This window comes from Colossoma macropomum, unplaced genomic scaffold (assembly GCF_904425465.1).
Source record: "Colossoma macropomum unplaced genomic scaffold, Colossoma_macropomum, whole genome shotgun sequence".
NCBI classification, from domain to species: Eukaryota; Metazoa; Chordata; class Actinopteri; order Characiformes; family Serrasalmidae; genus Colossoma; species Colossoma macropomum.
The window spans coordinates 27,619,835-27,645,886 of NW_023494791.1; the positions used below are offsets into that span (position 1 = coordinate 27,619,835).

General features: G+C 39.5%; 1 protein-coding gene across 1 annotated transcript in view; it reads left to right on the plus strand.

The window, feature by feature from the left end:
- The window catches only part of mypn (myopalladin), a 124,495-nt gene that overhangs the window by 11,442 nt on the left and 87,001 nt on the right, over nucleotides 1-26,052 (plus strand). The window contains exon 3 of the mRNA XM_036575279.1: nucleotides 6,772-7,698. Within this exon, the coding sequence (XP_036431172.1) occupies nucleotides 6,776-7,698 (923 nt within the window). The 5' untranslated portion in view covers nucleotides 6,772-6,775. The remainder of the gene's footprint in view (nucleotides 1-6,771; nucleotides 7,699-26,052) is intronic.

Here is a 26,052-nt window from a genome sequence, read left to right on the forward strand (position 1 = left end):
TAATGTTACAGAAATCACTGACATGCTGTAATTGTGTCACAGACTGCTCCATGTTAGCCAACTTTTGCCAGAAGCTAATGAAAGCTCCCCTGTTTGGGAATAAACAGTTAGCTAAATATAAACAAAGTCTATCAAAATTCACATTACATCTACAAGTTCTGCACTCATTTTGTAATACAGATATTTCAAAAATCTCTGGCATGTTGTATAAAGACACAGACTGCTTCATGCGAGCAGCTGCAGCAATAAACAGGGTCACACCACCAATAGAGCACTTTAGCTCTGTTTAAGTTAAATCAGTGCTTCCACCCACTTGTTATTGTCACTATTTGTTGTGACAGTGCATGGACACTAAAATATGGATGCTGCAGCTCGGTTCTTCTTATTATTATTCTAATTCTACTTCTTATTATTATTAGTGGAGCTGAAGTGAGCATTAGGCCTAACATATTTCTTGCAAGAACCTGAATGCAGAGTTACGCAGATGGGACTTGATGGGTTCAAAAATATGTCAAGCTGCATTTCATAACTCAACACCAGCACAAGCTGCATTTTGAGCATTTCAGCAAGGGGGTGCTAAAACGACAGCCAAGCCTGTCCAAACGGTCTTGTACCGTGCTTTCTCAACTGGCATAGCATATTAGCAGTTGAGTCTCAGGCAAAGATGGCTTACATAAACCCAAAAATATGATACATTATCACTTTTCTATTCAAAAGAAGAGGTAAAGCAGCTCACTCTCCTCTACTTGTCCATGTTTAGGCTGTTGGAATAACAGTAGATCCCTCTCTGATTTGTCCTCTATTGCCCCCTTTAATTGCCACAGTAACAAAAGAACACATGGTGAGCTTGTACAGAAGCACCAAGCATCGGAAATGCGTTGGCTGAGCGCTGTCATTTCCGTTCATGCACTTGCATTGAGTATGTTTCTGGCCTAGGAAGAATGCAGAAGTGTTAGTGAAAGGAGTCCATTGGCCATCATTATACTACTAGATAAACTGCTGACTTATTTAGTTGTATTTAACCTGATTTAACTTGTTCTATTAAAATTATGTGTAAGCTATTCCATTTAGATCACTGTCAAACTACTAACCTGCAACACCCCTATCACTGTATAAACTTAAATTCTAGCCAGATATAGCCTGTTTTAGTTTTATCAGGATATGATTATGCCTCAGTTGCATTCTAGCTGCCATTTGAAAAAAGAAGATGAATCCATGGAAATAGACCATTTAGCTAGTGAGATAATAGCACTGATTTACATGGAATCTCATTCTTTCATGTCTACACTTTCATTTTACTAATGCTATCTGCAGTTTTATTGCTGCAAGAAATCAATATTTTGATTTTAGATTATTCATTTGAACTATTCAACTAATATTCGATCAGTCAGCTTTAACAGGGTCTGTAAATGTGAAGAGCTGTAACAATACAATGTTTGGCAATGTTCTGACAAACTAAGGTACTGTTGACCAAGAACTAAATTACCACCACAGGAAAAAACACACATTTAAGTAAAAAGGAATAGCTAAGTGATATTACAATAACCATGTAAATTAATGCTGTAACAGTTCAGGCTGCAGCATCATTTAACTGTTTGACTTCTGAGTCCTGCTTGGATTGGTGTCAGTGCCATATACATGGCAAAAGATGAGGAAAACGGTACTAACTATACTAAACTATAGGGTATACCAGGTATACAAAACTACTTAGATGATCTTAGCATCTATGGGTGTCACAAGGTTGCACACGCTGCTAGTTTGTGTGCTGTGCTTACTCATCTGACAGATGTAGGCCTGAAGATAAACATGGAGAAGAGCAACTTCAGCAAATCAGAGCAGTGTTTTTTCTTAGGACATGAAATTTTCAAAGTTGGAGTCCATCCGAATATGGATTCGGTTTCAGCAATTGCAAATGCGCCTTTCCCTAAAGATATGCCAGCCCTACCATCTTTCTTAGATCTAACATCCTGGTTTAGCAAATCCATTGTTGGCTATGCAACTGTTATCAAACCACTACATGATGTACTAAGGTCAGGTTCTAATTCTGAATTCAGTGGACTGCTGCCACTGAAGAAGGCTTTATTTATGTGAAGTCACTCTTGTCTAATAGTGTAGTGCTTGCACTATGAGACTCATATCTCCCTATGTATCTTACTACTGATGCGTCTCAATACAGGATAGGAGATGTGCTCACTCAAATTAATCTGGACAAGAATGAACATCCTGTTGTGTTCTCATCCCATACACTTTCACCTACAGAAAGAAAATACATCACTGTGGAGAAAGATGTGCTAGCTTGTGTTTGGGGTGTAGAATGTTGGAGATCCTGCCTTTAGGGTTGTAGGTTTACTCTTAGAACTGACCACCAAGCACTCACCACCCTGTTAACAACAAATGGCATGAATATTAGTTGGCTTTATGCGATCACACTAATTATTACAGTAAATGGCCTGAAGTTATACTTGCTTCAAATATTATATATAAATATTTTGAGAAAAAGTGTCGTAGAATTACAACATTAAAGTGGCATTAATACCAGGAAAGGTCGCAATATTACACAATATCCTCGTGTTAAATGAGGGGCGTTGAGGAGTTGGTGGAGTTAAACGGCTGTGCAGGAAGCTGTGTTTATTTAGAATAAACAACCAGACGGACTCGGAAGAAACTGTCTGTTTTGTTGAAGCAGAATCGCAGGCAGGGTCGTGTACACGGCTATCGGGGCTACATCTCCGTGCCATTCAAAGAGAGCATGACGTTTCACAGACAGTGAGAATAATGACCAAAATGATCGATCCACAAGGAGACAGGAGTGTGTGGAACTCCGCCGCGCTCTGCGTCTTCACCGTCACCTGTACTGAGACCCCAACGCGTTATGGCAGCCCCCTACAGTTAGTCCACTTTATCCTCCAAATATTACAACTTTATTCTTGAAATGTTATAACTTTTTTCCCTAAATATTATGGCTTTATTCTTGAAGTCTACTATTTTTATTTTTTATAAACAGTGGCCCTAAAATGTTGAACCAGCTTGCACTGGGTAGGTACGTCCAACAGGTCAAAACAAGCTCAAAATGAAGTGTGCGCTGTACTGTGATTGGTGTGCTCGCTTCACACTTCTTTCGTTTTGACTTTGAAAAATGTTACGTTTTTATAAACACATAACCCAAAAGGAACGATAGATTTCACATAATGTAGTGAAGTAAAAAGTAAGATATTCGACTTTGAAATGTAGTGGAGTGAAAGTAAAAAGTCGCCCAAAATGGAAATAGTAAAGTACAGATACACGAAAATACTTAAGTACAGTAACAAATTATATTTACTTCATTACTGTCCAGTACTGCTTCTGAGTGAGGAGTGCCAGTTGAACCATCAAGTGTCAGCTTCCTAAAGAGAAATCTGGCTTCCGAAAACAAAAAAGACAGACAAAAGAGAAAAAAGAAAGGGCAACATCACGTCAACCAAATGTTTACACAAAGAAAGGTGGGTGTAGTCCATGAGTGATGAAAATGAACCTGTTAGCTTAGTCCATAGTGAAATGGGCTATTTCTGCTCCCATAACGTTTGTTACTTAATATCTTCAAGAAAGTTCTGAGCATTTACATTTCTCTCCTATTTTAGTATCCTCATCCCCATACCAATGAATCAGCCCTGTCTTCTCATCCACAAACCCCTACCAATGAACCCGCCCTGTCTTCCTATCCCCCACCAATGAACCAGCCCTATATCACCATCCCCCACTAATGAACCAGCCCTATATCACCATCCCCCACTAATGAACCAGCCCTATATCACCATCCCCCACTAATGAACCAGCCCTATATCACCATCCCCCACTAATGAACCAGCCATGTCTCCCCATCCCCATATCCCTATCCCTGCCAATGAATCAGCCCTGTCTCCTCATTTCCATCCCCCTACCAATAAACCAGCCCTACTCCCCATCCCCAACCAATAAATCAGCCCTGTCTCTTCATTTCCAAACCCCTACCAATGAACAAGCCCTGTTGGCCCATACCCAAACCCCTACCAATGAACAAGCCTTACTCCCCATCCCCATTTCCCTACCAGTGAATCAGCCCTGTCTCTTCATTCCCAAACCCCAACCAATGAACAAGCCCGGTCTCCCCATCCCCAAACCCCTACCAATGAACAAGCCCTGTCCCCATTTCCCTACCAATGAATCAGCCCTGTCTCTTCATTCCCAAACCCCAACCAATGAACAAGCCCGGTCTCCCCATCCCCAAACCCCTACCAACGAACAAGCCCTGTCCCCATTTCCCTACCAATGAATCAGCCCTGTCTCTTCATTCCCAAACCCCATACCAATGAACGAGCCTTATTCCCCATCTCCCTACCAATGAATCAGCCCGGTCTCCCCATCCCCTACCAATGAATCAGCCCTGTCTCCCCATCCCCATACCCCTACCAATAAACCAGCCCTACTCCCCATCCTCAACCCCCTACCAATGAACGAGCCCTGCCTCCCCATCTTTCTACCAATAAACCAGCCCTACTCCCCCATTCCTATATCCCAACCAATAAATCAGCCCCGTCTCCTCATTTCCAACCCCCTACCAATGAACAAGCCCGGTCTCCCCCTTCCCCATATCAATGAACGAGTCCTACTCCCCTTCCCCATACCCCTATCAATGAACGAGCCTTATTCCCCAACCCCATCTGCCTACCAATGAATCAGCCCTGTCTGTTCATTCCCAAACTCCAACCAATGAACAAGCCCGGTCTCCCCATCCCCATCCCCCTACCAATGAACAAGCCCTGTCTCCCCATCCCCATACCCCTACCAATGAACGAGTCCTACTCCCCTTCCCCATATCAATGAACCAGCCCTACTCCAGATGGCACAAATCAATCAATCTCTTGTAAAACAAAGTTAAGCGTGTAGGTAAAATACCAAACCAAAGTACTCCCCAACACAAGACAAGCTCAAGTAAACCAAGTTAAAGGGAACACTGGTAAAATACACAAACACAAGCACACACCTAACATAAACTAAAATACAGCACACAGGTGATAACAGCCCTTCCACTCTTCAGCCATTTTGAAAGCAGTTTTTATGCATTAGACTCATGAGAACTTTGTTTTCTGTATAGTTTACAGTTAACAATGTTTGCATTAGTTTCTTCATCATACTCATTCTGCTTTGATGCCAATCCATTGAGGAATACGGTAAAAGGGGGACTAACAAATTATGCAGAGACACAGACGGACTTCAGTCTGGTAAGTGGATATTATTCAAAAATAAAATAAACATTGAAAGTCGCTATAAGGAGGTGGTTTAAATGTTATGGATGACTGGTGCATATACAATGCCATTTTTATATAATTTTTTATCGTTTTGTGTAACCAAAAATCAACTTTATTTATTGTCTTGCATATTTATTGTCTGATGTATTTATTTTATATTTTGCACTCATTTCACACTCATGTATGTGCACTCTGTGTAGTCCTGTGTAATGTGCTGCTGTTGTGTGTTGCACCATAGGGTCTGAAGAACATTTCGTTCCAATGTACACAAGTTATATTAAAGAATGACAATAAAGACCACTCGACTTCAGTAGAAAGCATAAGATTGTGGTGTGAATTGACTCCTACAAAATAGCATCAGCCAGTTACAGTTTCATAATGGAAATTTGTAGTATTTATTTTCACTAGTCTTTTAACACTAGTCTAATTACTCTTAAGATATCTGGAATTCAATTGTGAGAAGTACAAATAAATTACATATATCTATAGTTCTTACTTTCACTAGTCAGAATTATATTTTGACCAAACAAGGTGAGGCAGCATTCAGTCATTATGCTGCCACTTACTGGAACAAACTCCTAGATGAGGTCAGATATGCTCCAAATGCAACCATTAAAATTTTTCTTGTTTAGCACTGCAACTTATTTTAGCACGATTTACTTTGCTTTAATTCCTCATTTTACTTGTTATTTTGTTGTCATTTATTTTGAGATGCGTGTTTTGTTTCTTTTAATTATGTTTTATTCCTATCTTTGCAAAAGCCTTTCTGAGGAGCTAGATGTCATAATTTGATAAACTCCTATTTTCACAGTACTTAATCTTAGCACTTATTTTTTTATTTTTCTCTTTTATCTTAACTCCTAAATTTTATTGATTGAAATGACATTTAAAATGTTCTCCTCAGCTTTATCACCTGTTTGGAGGTTTTTAAAAGTTTTCTAACACGGGTATACCAGGGATTGATACAGTTACTTTTCCTACTACTTACGCACTTCTATCTTTAATCCCTACCTTGCCTTGCCTAGTCAAAATTACAAATTTACTAGTAAAAAACAAGTTATGACTCCTATCTCTGGTGGCACTTTGGGCTCATCATCTTGCCATAGTCTTCTGACTTAATTTAATAAGTTTAAATATTAAGGCAATTATTTGCCTTACTTTTTTGAGCTCTGTAAACTTTTGTATTTTGCATTTATAGTGAAGTGATATATTGTAATGATAGTCAACTACTTTCAACAAAAAACTGAATTTATTCAGTTTTGCAGTACACAATTTATTTTATTATTGCAATTTTGTTTTCATATATTATTGAATTATTTTTTCTTTTTTTGATTGCTTTTTTATGTTTTTTCTTTTTTCCTGTTAAATGAATCAGTGACATCAACCATGTGTGTATATGTGCAGCTGCACATTGTAGTTAATTTAAATCATTTTGAAAATGGAATATGTGCAAATATCCTTTCTGTGCTATTCATGCACTCATACCCAATCACCTTTTTGTCTTTAGCATCATGCAAGAAAATGAAAAGGACCGGCCAACATCAGTATCACAGTTCTTGCAAGAGAGCTACTTGGCTGAGACCCATCGTATACATCATAGACACACTGAATTGGGCTGCTCTGACTGTCCTCATCATGTAGTCTATGGCAATCTGAAAGGGAAAGCTGTGGATTCTCAGGTGGAGTCTCAGTTCCCTGATCTGTCTGTGTTTTTGAGCCAGGAGGAACTGAATAAGAGTGTTGACCTTGCCTGCAAGTCCTTTGGCCATGAGTCACAAGAGCAAGAGGACAGTTCAGATGTTTGTCCGCAAATTGTGTCCTACGTTGCCCCGACCATCAAAGCCAGTCACGAAAAGATGGAGAACATGCCTGACAGACAAGTGCTCCAGTCCCCCACCCAGGAAAGCAAGTTAATGAATATCAGGACTCCCAGGGAGCCTATTCCAGACTTAAAAAAACCTACAAGGAACTCTGAATATGGCCTAGAGATCCAGTCCAAGAAAGAATTCCTGAATAAGGCAGCGGATTTCATAGAAGAGCTTTCCTCGCTCTTCAAGGCCAACAGTTCGAAACGAATTCGGCCTAGGGCTTGCAAAGGACATCGAAGCCGATATCAGAGTAAACATCAATTTGATGCTGCTTCGTTCATCCATGACACAGAGGATAGAGAAAGACCAATTCTCCACAATGAACCACTAGAATTCCATTCACATAATGACAAGGACACAGAGGAGCCAAATAACACAGAGACAGAGAAGCAGGAACCCATATGTGAGATAAAGTGTGAAGCTCCAGTCCTGACAGGGCCTGAAAGTTCAGAGCCAGTGTGTAAACCCCCACATTTTGTCCAGAAACTCAAAAGCAGAGAGGTGCCTGAGGGCAGCAAGGTTCAACTGGATTGCATTGTCAGAGGACTCCCAGCACCAGAAATCCGGTGAGTTTGTGTATTTGTAGGATTCCTTGCCTGCAATAAAGATATTTTGATTGTATTATGATTATTATTTTGACTGTTAATATTTTAAATAGATGAAGCTGTTTTTTGTTAATATAAAAACAGAATTAATCTTTATTTTTTGTTAATCTGTTGGCTCTTGCTTTCAGAGCTTGGACTGGGTCTTTTCAGAAAGAAACATGCCCCAATACTCTAAGTGTTTCATTATATTTAGTGATACTTCTACTTTGTTGTTCAAACTTTATTGTTCTCAGCTGTGGATTGAAATGTTGCATTTTGTTGAAGGGGACTCTTATCTAGCAGCTTGTAGCTTTGCACAGAATGGAACCTCAGCCTTATACTGCATGCACAAAGTATGTATTGTAGTCTTTTGAGTAAGAACTGTCTACTGAATCAAGATTTAAGTCTCTGCTTGAAGGAAACAAAGGACTGATCTCACCAAGTGAGCAGCTTGAGTCCAAAAGGTGTTGGTTCCCAGGCTACAGCTTCAGATGATCAATTGAAGTTGGTGTAAAATGGTTAGATGATCCTAGTCTTTAAGGCCCATGTAGAAGTCCAACATCAAAGGAGATAGAGCATTTGGTGAGCGACCCTCCATTCCATTGTCCGTAATCCATCCCATAACAGCTCTAAAAGGTAGTAAGATAAAGTCCTTCTACAACACAACAAAACACCATCCATGTTCTTATCAAACTTCCCAAATCTTATGAAAATATCAAACTTATTTCAATAAACACATTTTCGTTTGTATAAAAGTCCTCTTGTACTTACATTGAGCATAAACCTTTGGTTTCCCAATATAAGGACTACACATGAAACAAACAAACAAATTGCAGCTGCAGCAGCAACCCCACTGTTTGTAACACACGGTTACCCTCACAATGCTCCACTTCTTCACTTAAAAATACCATTGAGTCATGTCTCAAGGTTGCCCTCTGTGGCGAGAGTTCACCATTACACTAAGAAATGCTTAATGGAACTCAATGGAGCCTATGTAACCATGGACAATGGTTACACACTCCCCCCTTCAGAAAGAAGAGTGTCCACATAGAATTTTTCAAGTTCACAACATGGAAATTATCAGAGTGATCTGGATCATTAACCACGGCAACTTTGTAATTCACCTCAACAAGGCACTTTATGATTCTTGCAGGTCCCTTCCATTTCGGTGCTAATTTGGCACAAAAGTTTTCTTCAGCTTTTGACAATGGATGAACCCTGATCCAGATCACTCTCTTTAAAACTGTCCTGTCTTCGCCTGATATTATAGTAGCGGGCTTGTTTATACTGTGCCTTCTCTACATTTTTATGTGCTTGTTGGATAAAATTCTCATGTCTAGCCAAGGTAGCATAGGCATCATGTTCTGGGCTGACTGCCTGATGAACTAATCGCTCTGCTGGCCCTTTCAATTTTCTGCCCAAAGCTACCTCGGGCCGGCAGGAACCCTGTACTTTCTTGCCAAGCAGTATCGACAGCAAATCTGAATTCAGCAATCCATTTATCCTAGTCTTTATGGTGGTCTTGTACATAGGAGGATATCATGAGCTTCAAGATTCTGTTTACATGTTCTGTCAGATTGGTCTGAGGATGGTAGGCTTCTGGATAACACCCCATTGCTTACAGACTTCAAAAGGGAGGTTTTTAAAGGGAATATTTCGATCCATTCACTGCAGTAGTCAACGATTACCAACAAATACTCATTTTGTTTAGGGCTTTTTGGGAAAGGACCCATAACATCAACACCAAGCATGTAACAGGGTTCTAGCACAGGAGTAGACTGAAGATGACCAGGTAATTTTGTCACTCTGGGCTTGAACTTTTGACAAGTAAGGCACTCTTTACAGTGGTTCCAGACATCTTTGCATATTGTGGGCCAATACGCTATTTCAAGAAGTCTTAAAACTGTCTTAAGTCTCCCTAAACGTTCACACAATGGATTGTCATGTGCATATGCCTTCCTCAGTTTGATGGGAATAACTAGTTGCAGGGTATGACCTCCGTTCTTCCTAGGTACATACCGAAACAGGTACCCATTTTGCACAGAATAGTGGATACGATCTTTGTCCACAGCTTGAGATTCTGCTTCTTTCATTAACTCCTTTACTTCAAGATCAGTTTGGCCAACACTGTTCTCTTCACCGTAGCTGCGTGACAAAGCATCAGGGGCTACCTGATCAAAACTGCAATTGAATAGCCCACCTTGTGAGTCTAGACGTCGGATTCGTGTGGTTAAACACCCAAGTCAAGGCAGAATGATCTGTGACTACTTTGAAGCGTGTGCCTTCCAGATATGGTCTCCATTTTTTGACTGCCCATACCACCGCCACACACTCTTTCTCTGAAACAGAGTAGGATTTTTCTGCTCCCACGAACAACCTAGAAGCATAGGCTATTGCTCTCTCTTCAACATCCTTTTCCTGGACCAGAACAGCTCCAATGCCGTTTTCACCCGCGTCTGTTCGAACGTTGAGCTGTTGGGTGAAGTCTGTAGATGTGAGAACTGGTGCTGACGCCAAAGCTGCTTTGATTTTCTCAAATGCTTCTTGACATTCATTACTCCAATGCCATCTTACCCCTTTGTGTTTTAAAGCATGAAGTGGAGCTGCTATCAAGGATAGGTGGGGTATGTATCGGTGGTACCATCCAGCAAAGCCAAGAAATCTTTGAACTTCTTTTATGTTTTTTGGAACTGGAAATTCAGACTGCTCTTACTTTGTCTGGATCTGTTGCAATCCCATCACTGGAAATGACATGTCCCAGGAAGTTTGAAGTTCTCTGCATGATGTTACACTTCTGTAGGTTCAAAGTTATATCAGCTCTTTCTAGGCAAGCAAACACTTCAGCGAGATCTTTCAGATGCTGTTCTTTGGTGGGTGAGTATATTACGACATCAATATACACAAAACAGTTTCTGTCCATTACCTCTCAAAGTACCACTTCCATCAGCCGCTGGAATGTAGCCACAGAATTTTTTAATCCAAAAGGCAAATGCAAAAATTCATATAACCCATTGCTTGTGATGAATGCAGTCTTAGGGATGCTCTGAGAATCAACACTTACTTGCCAATATCCACTTTGCAAGTCAAGGGTACTGAAGATGGTGGCACCATGTAATGACTCAAGGATTTCATGAATCTGAAGCATGGGATAAGCATCAAGATGGGTTTTAGTGTTAAGATCATGATAATCTACACAGAAGCGCAAAACTCCATAGTTCCTAAGCATACCTTGCAGTATTTCCCTTTCCGTCGTTCCTTTCTTCCAGCGAATACATAACACTCTGTACTGGTAGGCAAAGTCCCGAATGCTTTCATGTATTCCTTGCTTTCTTTCTAAAATCCTTCTTTCTGCTTCAGCTTCGTAGTCTTCTGAAAGAAGAGAGCACAAAAGAGATGTTTTGAATTGTGCCCAGGTTTTTACTGCTTTCCTTTCAGCCAACCACCAATCCTTTGCAGTTCCAGTTAACACTGATGTTAGAGTTGCAAGAATTTCAGAATCAGACAATGGACGTAGAGCTAAGAATTCCTCATATTTTTCGATGTAGGATACTGGATATTGCTCTTTTCCTTGTCCGCGAAAACGTGGAAACTATGCGAATAGGTGGTTTACTTGGGAGTACAGACACATTCTCACAACGGCTAACTAGCTGTGGCCAGTTTCCTGCTTTTGGTGTAGAAGTAGCAGTGGCATGGACTTGAAGCATGGACTCAATCTGTCTATCTCTACGCTTCAAACAGTCGACCATTGCCTGTCCCAGATCTTTTATATTTAACTCTAGCAAGCTCTTTACTTTATTACATTCCCTTTCCAGGAGATACTGCCGTTCTCCTGTGCTGCTTTGACCCAACCTTCTAATTCTGAACACCATTCAATTACTTTAACCTCCATTTGAGTTAGTTTGGTTTCTAAAGTTGTTACATTAGCTTCTAATGCTTGTATTCTTTCAGGGATATCAGTAGCTGATTTGTTTACTGGTGGTAAATTCTCTTCCTCTTCTATACCTTCTACTATGCCTACATCTTATTCTTCTGCCTCCTGAAAAGACTGTTCGTCTAAATACATTTGACTGAAAGTCTGCATTAGTTCACTAAGGTGCTCTGTGGGTTCTCTGCATGTAACAAATGGTCCTGCAGTAAAATCTAGATGTGGTTCAGGATCACCCATTATGCCTTGCTGATACTCTGCCATGATTGTATAAAAATCAATCCCAAATTACCAATATGACAACCAAGCTGTATATTATTACTATAATTGGGTGTAAATACACACAAGATGTTAGCTAGGTCCCTGTTCGGGCACCACTCTGTAAAAAACCTCTTTGAAAAAGGGTCTGATTACTTTATCTGAAGAGGACTCTTATCCAGCAGCTTGTAACTTTGCACAGAATGGAACCACAGCCTTATACTGTGTGCACAAAGTATGTATTTACACCCATAATATTTACAAAACACACAAACAGGTATCATCCAGGGTTATATTTGTGTAGTCTTTTGAGTAAGAACTGTCTGTGAGTCTGAATCAAGGTTTAAGTCTCTGCTTGAAGGAAACAAAGGACTGATCTCACCAAGTGAGCAGCTTAAGTCCAAAAGGTGTTGTTTCCCAGGCTACAGCTTCAGATGATCAATTGAAGTCGGTGTAAAGTGGTTACATGATCCTAGTCTTTAAGGCCCATGTAGAAGTCCAACATCAAAGGAGATAGAGCATTTGGTGAGCGACCCTCCATTCCATTGTCCGTAATCCATCCCATAACAGCTCTAAAAGTAAGTAAGTAAGATAAAGTCCTTCTACAACACAACAAAACACCATCCATGTTCTTATCAAACTTCCCCAAATCTTATGAAAATATCAAACTTATTTCAATAAACACATTTTCGTTAAAAGTCCTCTTGTACTTACATTGAGCATAAACCTTTGGTTTCCCAATATAAGGACTACACATGAAACAAACAAACAAACAAAGAGCAGCAGCAGCAGCAGCAGCAGCAGCAAAAACCCCACTGTTTGTAACACAAGGTTACCCTGGCGATGCCCCACTTCTTCACTTAAAAATACCATTGAGTCATGTCTCAAGGTTGCCCTCTGTGGCGAGAGTTCGCCATTACACTAAGAAATACTTAATGGAACTCAATGGAGCCTATGTAACCATGGACAATGGTTACACAGTAACCAAAAGTGCTGTCAGGGGCAGTCTTTGCACTAGGTAAAGGTGGGCAGCTGCCTAGGGCCCACATGAGCCAAGAGCCCCATGAAAGTACAAATTAAATATACTGTACATGGTGATCTTAAATTACATATTCTGAAATATTTATATACATTTTAAAAGTAGCTGTTATTTGCATTTGTAGCAATTATTTTCAGTAATTTGAATGCAGCCTCCCATCATGGGTATAAAGGGATATTCTTTGATGTTATGTAATGACACAACTGCTTGAAGACAGACTGATATTGGAAAGGTACTAAAGCGATAATCTTCATTTGGAGAGAAGGTTTTTCAGTGTGATTTTCTGGGTGTTGAGAGAGGGAAAATCAAATGAAGTTTTGCAAGAGCAGCAAAAAAAAAGTGAAGGTAAGCAAAAAGTTTGTCGTTACACTTTCAAAGCTAACTTGGTTTTTCAGTCAAAATAGAGTGCTGCAGACTGTACATAACATTAGTGTATAATAAATTTAGTCTAGATAACTCCAGTGTTGGGGTAATACCTCAAAAACTAACCTATTTTCTCATAATGCAATGGAATTGTGTCACTTACTACTTCCTGGAGAAAGTAATCTCTACTCATCACTTTACAACCAAGTTTCCAAAAACAGTTGGGACACTTTAATCCCTTTATTTAATTGAAAATAGAACAAAAACAACATCTCAAATGTTGAAATTGAGAACTTTTACTGTTTTTTTTTTTTAAGATATGCCCATTTTGAAATTGATGCCAGCAATGCGTTTCATAAAAGTTTGGACAAGGGCAACAAAAGACTGGTAAAGTTGTGTAATGCTAAAATGACAACTGGTGGAACATCTCACCGCTAATTAGGTTCATTGGTGACCAATTAGTAACTTGACTGGGTATAAAAAGAGCATCCCAGAAAAGCTGAGTCTTTCAGAAGTAAAGATGGGGAGGGGTTACCCACTCTGTGAAAGACTGTGCGGGCAAATAGATCAACAGTTCAAGAATAACATTTCTAGTAGCGAAGCACTTGGCAATTGGCTGGCCGTGATCTTCGGGCCCTCAGACGGCACTGCATTAAAAAAAAAGACTTGTAGATTCTGTGGAAATCATAGCATGGGCTCAGGAACACTTCCAAACCATTGTCTGTGAACACTGTTCATTACTCGATCTACAAATGCAAGTTAATACAGTATCATGCAAAGAATATCATATATTAACAGGATATAGAAATGCCACCGACTTCTCTGGGCCCAAGCTCATTTAAGATGGATTGAGGCAAAGTGTAAAAGTGTCCTGTGGTCTGGCAAAGCAGAATTTAGAATTCTTTTTTGAAATTATAGACAAAGTGTCCTCTAGGCTAAAGAGGAGAGGGACCATCCAGCTTTGCAGTTTAAAAGCCAGCATTCATGATGGTATAGGGGTGTTTTAGTAAACTTGGCATGACTTGCACATCTTGGAAGGTACCATTAATAATTAATCGTTAATAATTAGTTCAGTTGAAATCCTATAGCAAGCAAGAATGAGAAAACATTTCACTTTCAAAACTACAGCAATTAGTCTCCCCAGTTCCCAAATGCTTACAGAGTGTTGCTAAAAGAAAGGGTGATGCAGCACAATTGTGAACATGCCCCCCTCCCAACTTTTTTGAAACATGTTAACTGTAAAGTGCTATTATTGTGAAATGGAAGCACCTAGGAGCAACAACAGCTTAGCCACAAAGTGGTAGACCACACAAACTCACAGAGTGAGGCCTGCGAGTGCTCAAGCACACAGTGCCTATCCCCTGTTGGATCACGCACTAACAAGTTCCAAATTGCCTCTGGAAGCAAAAGAACTGTGCATCAGGAGCTTCATGAAATGGGTTTCCATGACCGAGCAGCTACACACAAGCCTAAGATCAAAATGTAAATTGCCAAATGGAGGGGGGAGTGGTGTAAAGCATGCTGCCACTGAATTCTCGAGACATGTGGAAACATATTCCGTGGTGTGATGAATCACGCTTCTCTATCTGGCAGTCTGATGGATGAGTCTGGGTTTGGTGAATGCCAGGAGGATGTTATGTGACTGTCTGCATTGTGCCAACTGTAAAGTTTGGGGGAGGAGGGATAATGCTATGGGACTGTTTTTCAGGAATTGGCCTAGACGCCTTCGTCTCAGTGATGGGAAATTTTAATGCTTCAGCAAACAAAGACATTTTGAACAATTGTATGCTTCCAACTTTATGGGAGCAGCTTGAGGAAGGCCCTTTTCTGTTCCAGCATGACTGTGCCCCAGTGCGCAAAGCAAGGCCCATAAGGCTGGGTGAGTTTGGTGTGGACCGCAACCCCGCCCAACACCTTTAGGATGAACTAGAACAGAGCTAGTGAGCTAGGCCCTATCATCCCACATCACCTCTTTCTGTTTTTATTTGCAATTTCCCTGCTGTCCCAACTGTTTTGGAATTTGGTTTTTTAGTTGGGTTGGAGTTTTTAGGTGATTCAGAGTTAATAAGGTAGTAGATAGTAAAGATAGATTAGTTAGACGCCACAGCCCTACACTGTGCTTGTCATAGAACTTTTCCGTTTCCAATAAGTGGATGAATCTGATTGTCATCATATAGATAGATAGATAGATAGATAGATAGACAGACAGACAGACAAACAGACACACAGACAGATAGATAGAACTTTATTGATCCCAAAGGAAAATTGCAGTGTTTCAGTACCAAGACATATAATTCCACATAAACGTACATGTACTATGCAGAAAATAAAAAATAGAAATAAAAATAGACATAAGTTAAGTACAAGAGTAGAAATAAAGTATATCTATTTGCATATTAACACAGCATATGAGACAGATTTGTTGTATTTACATGATAGCAGGTACTGAGTGGTATGAGGTAGTCTAAAAGCACAATGAGTATAGATATAACTAGGAGTTGCAGCAATATTACAATGTAAAGTGTATAGTGAAAGTGTCATTACAGCAGCAGGTTTTGATATATTGCACAGTGAGTATTAACAGGAGAGGTGATACAACTTTGTGTTTTACCTGAAGTCAGAGGTGTACAGGTTGAACAGGAATGGAGCTAACACAATCCCCTGGGGTGCCCCAACACTGCACACAGCCTTGTCTGAGACATAGCCTTGCAGTTGCACATACTGGGGTCATCCAGTCAGGTAGTCCATTATCCATGAGATGATAGATTCATCCACCTGCATCAGCCGTAGCTTCTTCCCTAACAGCACAGGCTGTATGGTGTTAAATGCACTGGAGAAATCGAAGAACATGAACTTCACACTGCAGCCTGATGTGTCCAGGTGAGAGTACGTTCTGTCCAGCAGGTAGATAACTGCATCATCCACTCCAATGTCATCCTGGTATGCAAACTGCAGCGGGTCGGGAGCTGTTCTGACCAGAAGTCTCAGACAAGCTAACATCAGCCTTTCAAGTGTCTTCATTAAGTGGGGTGTCAGTGCAATGGGTTGATAATCATTCAAGGTTGCATTTTCTTGGGGACAGGAACCACACAAGATATTTCCCACATGACTGGGACTCTCTTAAAGCTGAAGCTCAGATTAAAGATGTGCTGAAGAATTCCACACAGCTGCTCCACACAGAGTTTCAGCACCCAGGGTTCAATGCCATCAGGTCCTGCTGCTTTGCTCTGCTTGAGTTTTTTCAGTTCCTTCTTCTCCTGATTAGCAGTGAATGTATTATCACTGGACATTCCAATTGTGGGTGAGAAGCATCCATTGCAGACAGTGGATGCTGATGGTCACAGGCATGAATGGCTGTGGTGGAGGAGGGTGAGGCCGTGGATGGCCCATGGCGCAGTTGTGTAGGTGTGTTAATCTGTGTAGGAGACACAATGGAGCAGGAGAGGAGCCATTGTCAAACCGCACATAGAACTGGTTTAACTCATTCGCCCATTCACGTTTACCCTCTGCTGGAATAGGGCTGCATTGGTTGAAGCCAGTGATGTCTTTTAGGCTTCTCCTCAACATCACAAATGTTATTCAGCTCTAGTTTGTTTTCCAGCTTGGACTTGTACCCCTCTTTGACCTTCTTAATTTAGGTTTTATGCTCTTTTTGTACCCTCCTCAGTTCCTCCCTGTCTCCTGCCATAAATGCTCTTTTCTTCTGGTTCAGCAGAGACTTTAAGTCACTGGTGACCCAGGGTTTGTTGTTCGGAAAACATCGGACAGTCCTGCAGGGTACAACACAGAGTCCACACAGAAGTTGATGTAGTCAGTGATGCATGATGTTATTGCATCAATGTCCTCACACATGGTGTCCTCACCATCAATGTCCTCACCATGTGGTTCACACAGGACATCCCATAACTCGGCAACATTGTAAATGAGGGGCACCCTCAATGTTCTCCGAGATTAAATAAAGGTTGATTGAGTGTAGCCTCCAGACAGCCCCTCAGTGATTCTGTAGCCTCAGGTGACCACTTCTTCACAGTCCTTGTGGTCATTGCCTGTCTCTGAACCAGGGGTTTATTCCACGAGTTGAGGTGAACCAGGTTATGGTCTGAACGACCCAGTGGGGGGGAGAGCTGTGGATTTATATGCTTCTTTAACATTGGCATACAGCAGGTCCAAAATCTTGTTCTCTCTCATCTTGTGGTCCACAAACTGGCTGAAAGTGGGCAGCCATGATGGGAGGGAAACATGGTTGAAGTCTCCAGACACTGCAATGAATGCACTAGGGCTCTGGTTTTGCACTCTCGCGATGGTCGAGTGGGTGATGTCACACGCTGCGTCCACGTTAGCAGAAGGTGGAACGTACACAGCGCAGAGGATGGTGTGAGAAAACTCGTGTGGGAGATAGTACGGACGCATAGCTACACAGTTCATATCTTTATCAGTATAATACTGTTCTGCATTCGAGGCCTAAAAATCAAGTTGGACCTTCTTTTCAAGCTTGTGTGTGACGTTAATTTATAAAGACATTTGACGTTGCTTGAAAAACTCCTTTGAGATCTGACTGGATGCCTCTGAGTTTTAATTTAATATTTCAGGCTTCACAGGGTCAATATAGAAGTGCATGGACACCATATTTTAGTATGATTTTATTTTTCAATAATATTAAAAATATCCTATATAATGCTGTTTTAAAATGTGTAAGGTCAAGAACAGCAGATCATTCATTCATTCTTTCATTCATTCATTCATCTTCTAAGCCACTTATTCCTCTGGGTGGCAGGGGGTGCTGAAACCTATCTCAGTGTTCATTCGGTGAAAGCTCAGCAGATCAGTAGACTGAAAAAAGTGATGCATTGAATTTACTTGATTCAAAAGCACACATTTCCGTGTAAATACAAATTTGTTTTTCAGTTTAATTGCTTTTGACTGTAACGGTACTGATATACCCATGACCCAGAAGGATAAGCGGCTTAGAAAATGTGTGTGTGTGTGTGTGTATTGATATATTTTATTCTTGCATCACTTTTTTGAGTGTAGAGTCAGTGCTTAAGAGTTAAATGTAAGGGATCAAAGGGAGATCAAGAGAAAGCAAAAGTGCAGTGCAACTCTGTGTATGCACTTAAAACTCCAATATTAAAAAAAGATGACATTCTCTTGTTTCTGAGGAATAGACTTATGCACTATCAGTTCAAAGGCAAGGCAACTTGAAATTTTAAGTCAACTTTCTACATCTTTTTTGCAGCTTTTTTTTGAAGGAGGAAAAAAACATCATCTTATGTTAAGTCAACAAAATGGTTAAAGTTGAGCTTATTCACAAAAAAGTAAATGTTGCTTCCTCTTTATAGACTGAAATTGGGTGAATGAGTTTTTACCCATTTCCTCCTGATTTAGTCATTCTCACCCGCAGGCTATTACACTCCTATCATATAGGCTGGGGTGTGAGGACTTTTCAGTCTGGCCACGGATGGCTGAGGCATGACCGCAATTCAAACTTATGATCTCTTGATGATGACTTTGTGGTTGGAGCCACAGTTGCTTAAATTACAGTCTCATGAAAAGATTAACTCAGTACAGTGGGTCCTGAGCTTGGACAGTTCATCGTGCTCAGATAGATAGCACTGTCTGTGCTTAGACAAAGAACAGTTACCTGTGACATGACTGTCTAACAGCCCGCCTTCAGGATACAAGACATAATGAGTTTGAGTCCCAGCAATATCTCAGAGGTCTGAGAAGAGAAAGCCTGGCCAGATGAGAACATAATCACTTTGTAAATACAATAAATTCTGTATATTGTAATAATGTATTACATACATACATTCCCAGTAACGTAATATGGTATTACATCATTGGTATACATGTTATTACATCATGAGTACGACATTGTATTACATTATTGGGAAAGTTATTATATCATTGGGTTTTATTAAATTTGTTGGCTAAGTTTAGTGTAAAATGTTATTACATTCCTGAAAGTTATTACATTATTGGGAAGTTATTACACTTTCTACAATGATTCTACAATGACAACTGTTTCTTCCTAACCTTACAGGTCATCAAAAAACAGCTCTTGGTTGAGCCTTATGTGAGTCTGTGTATGTGACAAGTAACATGAGCAGACAGCTGCCACAGGGCATGTGTTTCACAGAGTCAGCTATTGGAGGTTGTGTGATCTCAGGAAAATTGGTTATACATTTTAAATTCAAATATACTGGAGCATTTAGAGGTGCTGGAAGGGTCTGCCTCTAAAACATTTATATTACTAGTGATATATGTACATAATTAATTACTTTCAGTTTAGTAGTTCATTTAAAATGATTGCATTACTTTATATACATCTGTTTTTACATTCATGGTAGATTTGCAAAATGTGGGCACATCCATTCTGTTTGTAATTGTGGTTCGTTAAAATACCATAATGTTATTCAGATATCAGACATGTTCACCAGGTTCTGTGTGATATTAAGATTTTTAGAAAAAATGTTTGAAACCAAGAATACCAAGGCTGAGCAGGGTTTCTTTTACATCCAATTTGCTAGCTTAAACCATAACCTAAACATTTCTAATTTACTGGCCCGTGAGACACTGATCTAAGACATGTCTGGTGCATAGCCTCAGCTTAGGGTATTTCTTTATTGAACTGGGAGGTTCATGGGTATCTGAGTTTGTTCTACTGGTAAATGTTATTGTGAGAGCTGCTATGCTATATTTAGCTGTGTGTGTGTGTGTGTGTGTGTGTGTGTGTGTGTGTGTGTGTGTGTGTGTTTGGCAAGTACACTTCCTGCAAGCCTTGCTTGGCTTGAGTGGGGGTTCTGGTTGTATGGGCTAAATCTAATGGGAACATGGACTCAACAGGTGCAGCTTGGGTGTGGACAGATACTCACAGTCAGTCTTTCAAATTAGAACCTTACTCCAAAAAGATTATACAGAATGCTAGATGGATCCAGGGATCCAAAATGCTGCCAAAATTCTTCTATGGAATCTTTTTTGTATTGGAGGAACTAATCAGATGAAAAAAATTGTCTTTCTCAATTTTTCTTGACTCCTGATAGCCAAAATCTTTTATCACCACAAACTCAAATTTCCCTGTATTTTGGGATTAGTCTGAGAAAACTGAGTAATCTAAAACATTTACTTTTGTCCTAGATGCTGTGTACTGAATCAACGATATTGTACATATACCATACAACAATACTAACAGTCAGTACAAATGTGTAATATGTAAATCCAGTGCTCCATTATAAAATTATCAACGCAACATGCCAAATATGTATTTCAAGCAGTAAAAGTACTGGACATAATATGCTCAGGATCTCCAAGTTCTTTAACATCAAATAGTCCAAGAGTAAGCAATGAGACAAATGACTCAAATAAAGTCCTAGACCCATGTTGTGCACATTTTTTATAAACATCTAACGCTTATCATGAAGGGCTTAATAATTAGCTGATGAGTGTTTTAGAAAGAGACGAGCCAATTCAATAAAATTAAGAATCTAATAATACAGAGCCGATATTTGTATTTTCATAGATAATTCAGTTGGACAGTGCACAGGTCATGACACAGTTAGTAAAACCAATTCTGTTTTGGCAAGATAGGCTGCCAATTAATGCTACAGTAAAATAGTATGTGCATAATGTGGCACTCTGAAGAGTCAGATTATTTGCCTATGTTACTTTAAATATCTGCAATGAAATCAATTTTTTAGTGTCCCTCATGGTATGATGGATTTAAAACTGATATATTGTATGTATTTTTGGGATACTTATGTGAAATAACCATTTTATAAAGCCATAAATGCACCAGTTCTTCAAATTGGCCTTATATATGCAGAGTAGCCTGCTCCATTCTCCTGGATTTGAATGCACTATTACTGCTAGTTTTAAACCAGGAGTGGTTGTGCTAGTATAGCAGAATATTTTACATGTTTTTGTGTTTACAACAGTCGCAACTCATGAGTGAGAAAAGAGTATTTTGTGCATACTTTAGTGGCATGTTGCTTGGAGCAAAATAGACTTGAAACCTTTTAGAAGCACACTGATGTTTTATAGACATAAAACAGTATAGACATAGACTGCATATGTCTATAGGTTTTATAGACAGCAGTTAAACTGTGAAAAAAGGCATCTGACTCAAATACAGTCAAAACACTGTTGTTGCAGATGTAACAAGAAATGCAAGGTCTTGTTGCTCAAACATTCAGAGATGTTGTCTTTGTCCTCTTTAACGCATTAAAATGTGGAACTTATAAAAATTGGAGCTTTCTATGATTGATTGTGCTACCGCTATATAAAAGCCTTTTATTGCATGGCAATAATTTCCAAGCAAGTACATGAACACAATTTGGATCAGTTAGCTCTCATTTTGATTGCTTTATTCAGAGGAATAAAGTGTGAAGTATATTGCTATTCATATTTTTTCTTGATGAAAGTGGTGGGTTAGATACACAGACACAAGGTTATTAATGGAGTTTAAACCAATTGGTAGCAATTCCAAGATTTACACCTTTTTTTGCATGCTGTATTTGCAATGTTGTTGGGAGATGATTTCCTCTCCTTAAATATGCACAATCCTGGGGACTTAATTTATGAAGGGGAACATGAATTTGAGGTTGAACTGAATCTGATGCAACACTCTTGTTGTATGGATTTGCCCTCTTCTGGACACAATACACAAAAATAGATATCCAAATGGGTAAAACTATGCAGTAAAATAAAGCTTTGCTAAGCTTTCTTACACACAGTTCTAGCAGTTTTAACAATAAATGGTCTTAAAGGCCAGAATTAATGTATAACTGCTAATTCACCAACCCTTAAACCTGAAGAATGACATGCAAAACAGACAACAATTTTGCTTAGAGTAGCTAGCTAATTGAATGGCAAAGAGGAGAAAGTATTTAAGATAAACATTGAGAATTTAGAGACAAATGGACAGACTCATGTGCATTTATGTGCACTCCAGCTGGTTTCCCGATATGTTTATTCTGTAACAAGAAATTGTCAACCACCAAAAAGTCGAATGTCGAGACATATTTTACAAGAAAGCTTTCTACTTTTGTGGAAAAGCATCCGGCCGAAGATGCAAGAAAAAGTAAATAAGTTGACCTAAAGCTTAAAGCAGAGCAAAGTAAGTTTGCGTTTTGTTTATATTATATATTTAGGGCATTAGCATGTAATGAGATATATTTACAACCAAAACGTCAAAACGTTACACCCGTAAAATGGACATAAAATGTTGCAGCTCTCAATGTGGTTTGATTTTTGTTGAAACAAGACAAAGGGACTCTTCTTAACACTGGGGTTGCTGACCTCTGGCTTAGGGAATACTTTTTGTTTTACTTTAGATAAGGTAGGTCCACTAAAAAGTAAAAGAATAAGGCAGAAAAGCTTACATCATGGTATGGTAAATTTTAAACAGATTGTTAGACAAGAGCATAAATGGCACCTGACCAAAAACATTACAATCTGCCTGGAAGGATAGCTTTACAGGATAAACTGCAGAAATGCACTTACCGTGGCACGCTCAACATTTCTTTCCTCTCTGATTGAAAATAATAAGAATAATCATAGATTATTATTTAGCACAATTAATGATCTAGAACAATATTATAAAGTGAAACACATGGTAACTCATCATTAATGAACTAGGAGTTAATGATGATCTGGAAAAGCATTATAAAGTAAAACACATGGCAATTCATTGTTAATAAACTATTAGTTACTGATGATCTGGAACAGTGTTATAAAATAAAATACATTGTGTTTCCAGATCATCATTAACTCCTAGTTTATCAATGATGAGTTACCATGTGTTTCACTTTATAATACTGTTATACAGTGGTATGGTGCCTTTCACCTTCTCTGAGGATACCTGTTTTTGTAAATAATAATGAGACACTATGTAGTATATTTCAATACTTCTAGAAGTGTTGGAGTACACTACATCAGTTCACCATGAACCAGGTAAGACCCAGCTATTGAGCAATTAATGTTAAATTGATTAATTTATGAGTAGCTATTCTGAGGAACCATAGCTATCAGATAATTCTCAGTGGCTATTATTTAGTTAATAGTGAACTACCCTAAAGATTAGTTCACTATTACCTACTGAATAATTAACTACTAATCCTTGGTAGTTAATAGTAGTTACTTGTTAACTACAAAACAGTACTGTAAAGTGTTACCTCTAAAGTAACTAAAAACAGCTACTGAACACCAGATACCATCATCCTACAGCAGCAATGATTTTATGATTTTTTTTCTACAGTAAAATTGAAATGAAAAAAAAGCATAAAAAATTAAAACCCACAGTTAACCATTACAAACCTGCTTCCCTACACAGCGAATCCAGATCGTAAGTGCAGTGCAACTATCCAAGAGAGACTGGAATCATTTTCCTTACTTTAACAAATAGAGCTGGTTAAAATAATTCCCCCCTCAAAACCTTCTACTTGCATACTACATCAAGTTCCTATGAGTTTACTTAAAGAAATTTTACCAGAAATAACAAAGTTATTAATAAACTCTTAGTTTTGGCTATATACGAACAACTCTTAGCAACAGTTAAATCTCTGATTGAGAAATGTAATCTTGATTCTTGCAAGCTATCAAACTATGGACCTACCTCAAATCTACACCAAAGATTTTGGAAAAGCTTTGGTGCATGAAAATAATTAGTTTGGAATTAGGCCTTGTCATTGTACAGAGACAGCACTAATGAAAATTTTAAACATTCTCTTATTAACGAAATGTATCTCTGGTGGTTCTGCTTGATCTTGGTGCTGCATTTGATATGATAGACCTCGCTATCCTAGTAGACAGGTTAGAAAAGCTTGTAGGATTTTAAATCTTACCTTGGTTCTGAATGTAAATGGTGTCTCATCTGTTCATACAAAAGAAAAGTGTTCCACAAGGCTCTGTATTAGGACCTCTGTTATTCACATTATGTATGCTACCACTGGGTACTGTTAACAGTAAACATGGGGTTAATTTCCAAAGCTACACTGATGACAAACAATTGTATATATCAGCAAAACCAGATGGTACGTTTCAAGTAAGTAAGATTGAGGGCTGTGTAAAAGACATAAAAGACTGGATGTCAAGCAACTTCTTCCTACTTATTGAAAACAGAGGTTCTTCTCAGTCCAACAGCTGCTAGAAACTTTGATGAAAAATCTTAATGGATTCTCAGTTGCATCAGGTATGTCTGTGAAAAATTATGACATGGCATGATCAATCCCAAACTGTCCTTCAATGCACATACAAGAAGTTCAACTAAAATAGCTTTGCTTCATCTTCAAAATATTGGCAAGCTAACAAATGTCCCTACAGGATGCAAAAAAGCTAGTTCTCACCTTTATTACCTTGAGGGTGGATTACTTTTATGGCCTGCTGTTTGGCTGTTCCAGCAAAAGCCTTAACAAGCTTCAGTTAGTCCATAATGCTGCAGCCAGAGTCCTTACAAGAACTATGAAGTTTGACAATATCAGCCCATTTTGTCAACACTACATTGACATGCCAGTTAAATTCTGCATTAAGTACAAAATTCTGCTATGGCCTCACCCCTCAGTACCTGAGTGAACTTATCTCTAATTAATAAAGTTACAGGGTGGAGCCTTTTCATACAACTCCCCCACCCCTCCGCCCCCCTAGCTTTGGAATAAGCTTCCTGTCAGCATTCAGGACTCAGACACAGCCTCAGTCTTTAAGTCTAGGGTAAAAACCTACTGGTTTAATTGAACCTTTGGTAATTAGATTTTCATGTTAGATAAAAAGTGCAGTTCTGGGGGTTCATGGACAGTATTACGGTAAACTGAGAATGCTGGTGCTGTCATCCCGCTGCTCTCACATGCCATCTCATTCAAGAACTCTCTGATTGTCCCGTCTGTAGAGGCAAGAAGTCTTGGTGTGGTTCTGGATGGCCAGTTATCGTTCTCGACTCACACTGCGAACCTAACTCGGTCATGCAGATTTCTCCGGTTCAACATCCGGAGGATCCGACCCTTTCTCTCTCGAGAGGCCACCCAGGTGCTAGTGCAGTCTCTTGTCATCTCAAGGCTTGACTACTGCAACTCACTCTTGGCTGGTCTTCCAATGCAGGCCATCAGGCCTCTGCAACTCATCCAGAATGCAGCAGCAAGACTCATCTTCAATCTCCCAAAGTTCAGCCACGTCACCCCACTGCTGCGTTCCCTTCACTGGCTTCCTGTATCAGATTTAAAACCCTTATGCTTGCCTACAAAGCCAAAAATGGACCAGCCCCTCCCTACTTGGTGGCAATGGTCAAATCTCGAACTGTACTTCGAGCCCTTCGAGCTTTGAATACAGCTCGGCTTGACCCGCCATCCCTCAAGGCGCGCGGAAGGCAAGCATCAAGACTGTTCTCTGTGCTGGCACCCAGGTGGTGGAACGAACTCCCACTGGCTGTCCGTACAGCAGAGTCTCTCGCTGTCTTCAAACGCAGACTAAAGACACATTTGTTTATACAGCACTTAAATGAGCACTGAATTAAGTATTGATTGTAATGTATTGTACAGCACTTACGTATTGTATTGTATTGCACTGTTCTGTGTTTAAATCTGTTCCTTTTTCACTAGGTGTCAATGACTTTCTGATTCTAGCAGTATCTGAGCTTAGGACTGGCTTTCTCTCTAACCTATTGGTAACTAGCAAAGATATTTTCTCTGGATAGACAAAGCACTTTTTGTAAGTCGCTCTGGATAAGAACGTCTGCTAAATGATGTAAATGTAAATGTAAATGTAA